Source organism: Dreissena polymorpha, chromosome 1 (assembly GCF_020536995.1).
Source record: "Dreissena polymorpha isolate Duluth1 chromosome 1, UMN_Dpol_1.0, whole genome shotgun sequence".
Lineage (NCBI taxonomy): Eukaryota > Metazoa > Mollusca > Bivalvia > Myida > Dreissenidae > Dreissena > Dreissena polymorpha.
In genome coordinates, this window is record NC_068355.1 from 76,926,688 (window position 1) to 76,935,875 (window position 9,188).

Below are 9,188 nucleotides of genomic sequence, written 5' to 3' on the forward strand. Positions count from 1 at the left end.
CAGATTTTGTTAGAATCGTGTAGTTCCATAAAAAAATATATATTATGCATTATTTGTTGTATCGTTACTTTGTTGTAAAATAAATCGCATTTGTATACTTCATTCGTCGTCAAACTGTTTATCATTTTATAAATGTAATATAAATATGTAATTTAACAATAATTGCGACATGGTTATAAACACTCATAATTTATCATTAAACCGGAATATTTCTGCAGATGTAAATTTCCATCTGAAGTCGTCTGACTTTAACCATTTTAACTAAAGGATGTTGTGAATGGAACCAAGGCCTTGTTATTTCAAAACATTACCAGGGAGCATGCATACACATACGAGAGCTTACCGGGTTTAAGTGAGGTAAGTTGGAACTTTCTTCCAAAATGGCGCTTTTTTGTGTTTTTCGTGAAGGAGTAGCGGATATTTTCACCCGGTAAGCAAATTTAAATTTAAATTTCTTTTAAATGATTACACCCTTTCGGTTCTACAGTGTTTGCGCTTCCCTCGTGTTTTTTTTTTGTTTCAAGATCGTTGATGTCGGGAAAACGAAGTTAATGAAGAAAAATCGTCCTCAAATCTGTTGTCTACTTACATCACTCACGTTCGAGAAAATTCTTCCAATAATGTTTTTGCACACATGCTCTAGTGTATTCAACACTTACATTTATGATAAAAAATCATACGAGTCGAAATGCATTCGTCATTAATTTGACATATTAAAATTACTTAAGAATACACATTTTGTTTTATATATGTAATGATGCTGGTTTCTCACATGTTTTATATTTAACAAAAAATTAATTTTCTTTTTTAACATTACTTCTTGTCACTGTTGCATACATTTTCAAGAGTATTTAGCACGGAAATCTCTGGCGAATGGCTGCCACAGCGCATGACGGAAGAGGTCTTCGGTCCCTCTTGCTCAGACACTTCCAAATCCAATGAGCCAGTCTTCTATATGCAATGTATCTGTATACTCTGAAGTTAAATGTATAAGGATAACATTATGATAAATATAAGTCAGTTCAGTAAAACAAAGGTACTGTTCAACTTGACAATTACACAAGCCATGTTGTAGCAGTTTCTTACTTGAATTTACAGTTTAACAAGCTTATTCACCTTGTATAAAATATTATATAATATATATTTAACTGAAAATATGTTAGACAAGAAGTTTTGTAAGCAACTACACATCATGTTGTAGCAGGTTGTTATTTTAGTGTACTTTTGAACAAATTTATCAGCTTGTACATATATTTATTTCAAATATTGATAAATCTTAATGAACTGGCATTTGTAAGCAACCAGAAAGCATGGTGTAGCAGATTGATACTTCAGTTTACAATTCAACAACTAAATCATCTTGTATACAAGCGTATTTTAATGTTGATTAAAACTGTTGTCTTTTTGTGTTATTTTTTTTTATTTGTATCAAAACATATTTACAGTATGAAATACAAATGACAATTTCACACAAAAAACATTGTGTTATTTAATGTCTACAGTGTATTTTCTTTACGAACAATCTGTCCTGGTTTAATTACCATTTTTAATAATAAATGACAACTTACTAATGTATTGGTTCTTCATCACCGATGGGACCATTTACATCAAGGAACTCGTAAAACGAGACTTCAATGACATCTGGATGGAGACAGTTAGCTTTGGAGCCAGTGTGCTCAGTTATGCACTTTACCCCTGCCTCGTCCATCCTTTCCATCAGCTCTGGGTATTCTGTGCAGCATTTGCACTCAATCTGCACACGATATGGTGTGCAACATGAACATGTACACCTGAAAATAAAAGAAGTATGTCGAATGGCAATACAAAAATTTCTTCCTTATCAGAACTGGTGCAAGTATCCGTTCTTATTTATAATTATTAACCGTACTACCTAGTCATATTCAACAAGCTTGTACTGTAGAATAACAATCAAAGAATTATTTTGTTGTTGTTGTTTTTCCCGACACGTGCATGTAACAAAATTATATATTTACCAATCCGTATTCCCAACACGATGGTCGTCTTGAGCATCGGCAAAATTGTCCTCGCTGTCCGAGTCAGAATCAGACAAATCTGACTGACGGTCGCTAAATCTTGGCTCATACATGTACGGTTGAACGGAGAACTCATCATAATCACTATCATCTTCCATTTTCATCAATTTGTCTAACTAAAGTTGCGAGAGATAATACATCCGAAGCCATTTATAACGTGTCCGTTATTGAGCGCATGAACAATTGAAGATTTGTGACGTCACTTCCGGTTTGAATGAAAATGGCGAGTACATCGGAATGTGTGAAAACTCGCGACTTTTTTCTATTCGTTCTCACTTATAACACTGTTATTGAATTGAAGTGAGGTGCGAAATAGTTTAAATATGCACTAAATTCAATACATAAATGGGTTTTACGGGTTTTTAAAATCGCGGTATGTGTATATGTCATTTTTCTGTGTGTTAAACTTCGTTGTACTTCGACATAATCTTTTTATGTTTTATTGCAGGGTTTTCATGTACCTTTCGCTTTCTAGAGCGGTACACACTTCGTAACGCCTTCTTTTAAAATCTGGGCATCCTCAACGTCTGTAACAGGTGTTTGGGTACCTTGAAACAGTCATCATAGTATTCCGTTTAGTAAGCATAGTATTCAGTTTGAGGCATATTCAAACCCGCTGTTGAGCCGAAAGTGCGTATTCATTTAATAATAATATATATTTAAGGGGTTATCGGGTGAATAAATTAGCAACTCATTCCAGATAAACACGAATACGACGCCTTCTTGGAAGTAAGTTCTAACTAGCCTCACTTAAACCCGGCAAGCTTTCGTATACGCATGCCGCCCCCCCCCCCCCCCCTCCCCCCTCTGATTTAACGATCCGCTGAACAAAATGCGTAGATTTATGCTTTGCACTGTAATAAAACGTTACAAACGCTTAGAAATAAGAGCCCTCGATGAGTATTTGTTGTTAAATACGTAACACCGTCTGGAATTGTTACATGATGTAATATTCGCAAATAATGTTTTGAACGTGGCATATGTGAATGAGTTGTTTTCGTGCTTAAAAACTAAGACAAAACATTCTAGATGCATTTGCTGTTCTCTCTGTACCAAATAACCCAAATAGGTGAACACAATATTAAATTTGATGTAAAATTATTCAAAGCCACTGTTCAATTAAAAATCGTATTATAAAGCTGGTTTACTTCTATGGCGACATCGGAAGGGAAGGGGAAAAATAAATCAAGTAATATTAAGGGATAAAATCGCATTGATTTGTTTCATTCATAAATCAAATTCATACCTGCATCCGATGTATCACTGTCATGTTATATTATAAGAGTTCAGTTGAGGGCTCATTCGCTTTCAACGGTCTCTCCGTGAAACCAATGACACTTTAAATTACGCAGAGAGCAATAACACTCAGCTTTGTCACATTTATCATGTTTATGCTGAGCAATTTTAATTAGGCATAGACAACAAGGTTAGGAAGATAGCTTTTAATGTATATTAACAAAAAACATGCATACAATGCATTCTGTCTTAAATTTCAATTTCGAAAAACGTTTATGAATTTGCATCTGATTGTGGTTATGCATTTTGCGCACTGTCTTTCAAGTACTAACACTTTCATGGTGACTGTAAAAGAAGCTGTTACGTTCAGTAGATGAACAGGATTATTGGAGTGAACTTCATGTCATGGGCTGTGTAATCCACCATTTAATAATCAGTTATCTTAGGAAACTGTTCGCTCGCATTCTTTGTCGCAAGTTGCGAGATAGTCGGACATTGACACAACGTTTATTTACATCTCGGGATGCGAAAATTTGTATCGTTGTTGCACAAGAGGACATTGATCTGGGGAGAGGAATAAAGTGACATGGTACACCTCGAACCAGTCTCAGTGGAGTACGGTTATTACACTGTTACACGCTTGAAAGTTTACAAGTGTTAAAAGGTGAACAAATTAACCCATTTATGCCTAGCGTCTAGAAAAAAGGCCTTGGCAAACAGCGTAGACCCAGATGAGACGCCGCATGATGCGCTGTTTGCTTAAAGTAATTTCTGTAAGAAATATACACAATATAGAAATAAATATACTAGACATCCCTAATTTTGGAAATAAATTGATCCAATTTAGAAGGATGGGAGAGTCCACCAGGCATACATGTGTTAAATGGTACTAAGCGCAGTATACTATTGTTGTTCACGGATTTTGATTTTTGGTCGAGAATATATTAAACACATGCCGACACACGGCGGTGTGAATCCTCAAATCATGATCTGCATTATGGGTGCGTCAGTATCCCGGATTGTTTTATTTTGTTGATAACCTAACCGATCCATCATCGAAACGTGCGTGCGTTCTCGAAAATAAAGCATCAAAATAAAATAAACAGCGGAGCAGTGTTCATGACGTTTTAACGTGAATATTAAGAGCACATTTACAGATGATGAATCGACAGAAAACGCAATTGTTTCATCTTCAAAGAAAATTGGATGTTCTTTAACTAGGAAACAAAAATTCAACAGAAAACTGACCGATCATATTATATTTGTCTCGGTATTTGCGTATATTGTGTTGGTAAATTGTCATTGTCATGTCATGTGAATTATTAAGATCAAAGATAAGAAGTCGCCAGTTATGATAAATTATTCTAGTTTGATTCAGTATTAATCCCTGTACAACTTTGCGCTGAGCCAGATTACAACCATGATAAAGGCGCTTCAGAAAAAATTGAATTTCATTAAAATCAGAAACAAACATAATAATCGTATTTAAACATACAAATCTATATGTATAATAAAAACAATAAATTAGCATCCATTAATATAACATCATATTTTTAACTCCATATTAAATCATGTTCACAGTCCAACAGTGTGGTATTTACTAATATATTGACCGTGCTATGTGAAAAGGGGTTTAATGCATGTGCGTAGGAGAAAAAGCTTAACCAAATGCCCAATAAAATCAAATGAACCGGCTACTAAACATGGTGGTGATTGGCATGGTGGTGATTGGCATGGTGGTGATTGGCATGGTGGTAATTGGCATGGTGGTGATTGGCATGGTGGTGATTGGCACAGTGGGGATTGGCATGTTGGTGATTGCCATGTTGGTGATTGACACCCTTGTGATTGGCATGGTGGTGATTGGCATGGTGGTGAATGGCATGATGGTGATTGGCATGTTGGTGATTGACACGGTTGTGATTGGCATGTTGGTGATTGGCATGTTGGTGATAGGCATGGTGGTGATTGGCATGTTGGTGATTGGCATGTTCGTGATTGACATGTTGGTGACTTGTATGTTGGTGATTGGAATGTTGGTGATTGGTATGTTGGTGATTGGCATGGTGGTGATTGACATGTTGGTGATTGGTATGTTGGTGATCGGCATGTTGGTGATTGACATGGTGGTGATTGGCATGTTGGTGATTGGTTTGTTGGTGATTGGCATGTTGGTGATTTTGACATGGTGGTGATTGACATGGTGGTGATTGGCATGGTGGTTATTGGCATGGTGGTTATTGGCATGGTGGTTATTGGCATGGTGGTGATTGGCATGGTGGTGAGTGGCATGATGGTGATTGGCATATATATATGTCCATATTTGAAACATCTTGAAATAAAAAATGGCCGCTGATGAAGACCGTGAGGTCGAAAGCTTCGGCAAAAAATAATACAGCGTTTTTGTTAATATAAATATATATATATCTATTGGCATATATATATATATATGTCCATCATCACGCTGACGTCCTCTGTAGGAATTTCAGAGTTCGCTCGCCCAAATGGCGCTCCTCTGCGCCCCGCAGGGCCCGCTAATGTTGGGCTTCCGGAAGAACATCCTATTGTGTTTCGTGTGTACTAGGATGTCTTGCAGGTTGCAATCCCTTCTTTTTAAACTAAATACAAAAAGTGAAACAACCTCTTCCGGAAGGTATGCCAATCACCAACATGTCAATCACAAACATACAAATCACCAACATGTCAATCACGAACATGCCAATCACCAACATGACAATCACCACCATGCCAATCACCAACATGCCAATCACCATGACATGAAATAGACATGAAATAGACACCCTGTATCCGAGTGTTTCTCGAGAGATGAGGCCCGTGACATCCTAGTACACAAGAAACACAATAGGATGTTCTTCCGGAAGCCCAACATGAGCGGGCTCTGCGGGGCGCAGAGGTGCGCCATTTGCCCGTACATGATGACGGCGGACTACTTCACAGATCCCAGCGGCAGAAAGTACAGCTTGAGAAACAATGTTGATTGCAAATCATCCAATGTTTTGTACGCGATCAACTGTCGTCGCTGTCGCAAGTACGTGTATGTGGGAGAGACCGGCGGAACTCTGTACCAGCGACATCTGTTGAATCTGTCGCGTATTCGCACACAGCACAGTGACCCGGTAGCTGAACATTTCTACACAGACGGACACTCCATGGACGATTTTCAAATAATGGGACTTGAAAAACTAAACGGGTCGGACGAGTATCGCAAGACCATTGAGCAATTATGGAAGGCAAAACTAAGGACATACCGACCATATGGCATCAACGTGCAAGAATAAACAGACATGAAAGGGCGCGAAAACAACGTTGACGCCGGAAATGCACGACGTCATATCCGTACATATTTGGCAAAAAATATTACAGCGTTTTTGTTTAAATACAACAAGGCTAATAGTAACTTTGTTATATATATATATATATCCATCCATCCGTGCTCATACACTTAAAGATGTATTTAATACTTTATAAAAGCAATCCTCCTGAAGTTTACTTCATTGCAAGCATATAGTATTAATTCATTTTCTGACCTACGTGGTCAATATCAAGTTGATATGATTGCAAACAGCTAACTAAAGATACATAACGGGTATAATTAATATTGAAAATTTTCTAGGTCGTTAATATAAGCTAAAGCGAGCAGTCTCGTGTGCGACATTAGAAAAACGTTATAATATATTGATACTAGAAATTAATTCGGTGGTACTCAAAGTGAGTTAGTGTATTAGAATATTTACACATTTAATATGTTTAGATACATATACCGTGTTATATATATATATATATATATATATATATATATATATATATATATATATATATATATATATATATATATATATATATATATATATATATATATAACAAAGTTGCTTCTAGCCGTTTATAAAAAATAAAACGCTTTGATTAAATTTGCCGTAGCTTTCGACCTCTCGGTGAAGCATATCATCTTAAATGGACATTTCCCGAGATTTTGTCATTTATTGAAGTTTGTCATTACATGCTTAAAATGTTTAGGTTCGAAGCACTGACTTTGTCAGGTTTTTAAATCGTCAACAGATGCATATACTGGATATTTTAGAGTATGGTAAATGTTCGTTATTACAGTTTCCTCCTAAATATCATAAATACAACGAACATTTGCAAATATTTTTTTATTTTGTTTTATTTACTAAAACGTGAAAAGGTCCCTTTTAGAGGAACAAGTTTATATCTTTTATACTTATCGAGAAAAATATTACAAACAAAACCAAAAACACACACAATCAAAGCGCTGAAGGCACTGAATTTGTTCGCTGTTTTATAATCTTAGTCGCAACTCAGTTTTCAAAATTATGTGATAGCTTTTTATATCGCAAGTTTGAAATGACCACAACTAATTCAACTTTATAAAGAGTGTGTCTTAAAGCACAGGTCGAGATGTGTTGTTTTTTTCTCAAATCATTGATACAGCTAATCAGTGTGCACAGGCTAATCTTAGTTTACATGCATTAAGCCCTGTTTTCCCTGAAAGCTGCCAATATTTACAGATTTCAATGATAAACACTAGACTCAGGCCAACGCTGTCTTACAAGCTGTTAAATATTTTTGAATACATACACACTATGAAGTGTACCAGTGGGAACTATAAACAGGCAGATGCGGGGGTAAGAGAAGACGCTCCTAGCCTAGCATTCTTCGTCTGCTTAATTTTACTGCAGTTATCCACACAGGCAGTCACGGGTTACGGTTCCTAGCATATATAAGCCCATACTGATTTGCAAAACTGCCTCTACATTATTTGTGAGCTAACGCTCACATATAATAAAAAATTATGTTATAGCTTTTTATATTGCAAGTTTAAAATTAACACAACCCATTCAAATTTATAAAGAGTGTGTCTTAAAGCACAGGTCCAGATATGTTTTTTTTTAAATAATTAATAAAAAATATAATTTAAGCTTCATTTTGGGAAAACAGGACTTACTGCATGTGCATAAATTGTCATCCCAGTACCAGAGACTCAATTTAAATGAAAAACATTATAAAATCAGAAATGTCGTCCTTGATTAGCTTGTGCGCATTGCACAGGCTAATCAGTATGCACAGGCTAATCTTATTTGACATGCATTAAGCCCCGTTTTACCTGAAAGCAGCCAATATGTACAGATTTCAATGATAAACACTAGACTGGTCAATCTCGTCTTACAAACTGTTAAACACTATTAGTCATATACACCCACTGGCAGTGTACCAGTGGTGAACTAAAAACAGGCAAATGTGGTGGTTATCTTTCCTCACAGACGCTCATAGCATTTTTTTTGTCTGCTGCAACAGGCAGTGGTTGTCTTTCCATAGCGTAGATAAGGCTTCTAAGCACATACTGATTTGCAAAATATGCTCTGTAACATTAGTGTGAGCTAACGCTCACACTAAAAAAAAACATTTTATTATAGCCATCTTATAAAGTATATTGGATTTTTTTTAATGCAGTTGGGTAATTATGATTTATAAAGAGCTAAGTTTATAGGCCAACTTTTCAAATTATTATAATGTTGAACATAATCCTAGACGAATTGCGTAAATTTTATTCTCACACACTCGAGATACCTCAGTCAGCGTATTTTGAACGCAGCATAACGACATTGGTTTAAATTACATGGTTTAAATTACATGCACCTTCGGTTATTTACGTCCATGTAGTCTTTCCTGAAAGTTTGTATATAAATTATAATGCAATGAAACGAAGCCTTCTTTTTCATAACACGTATATAAATGTAGTTCGAATACATATAAATTGTTAATATTTTGCATGTAATTACATAGTAAGTATAAAATGTCTGCATTGAGCTTAAGTAAGATTCAGAAGGTCTCTGTAGTTTTCCAACATGAACTTGATTG

General features: G+C 35.9%; 1 protein-coding gene across 1 annotated transcript; it reads right to left on the bottom strand.

Annotated features, from left to right (window-relative positions):
• Positions 1-4,971: 4,971 nt before the first annotated feature.
• Positions 4,972-5,460, bottom strand: LOC127831838 (uncharacterized). The gene has a single exon (XM_052356941.1). It carries the CDS (start codon positions 5,458-5,460, stop codon positions 4,972-4,974), a length of 489 nt encoding a protein of 162 aa, XP_052212901.1.
• Positions 5,461-9,188: the final 3,728 nt, after the last annotated feature.

Bases quoted from the DNA above. Each gene is read 5' to 3' on its own strand.
- LOC127831838 (XM_052356941.1), bottom strand. From the start codon at position 5,460: ATGCCAATCACCAACAAACCAATCACCAACATGCCAATCACCACCATG.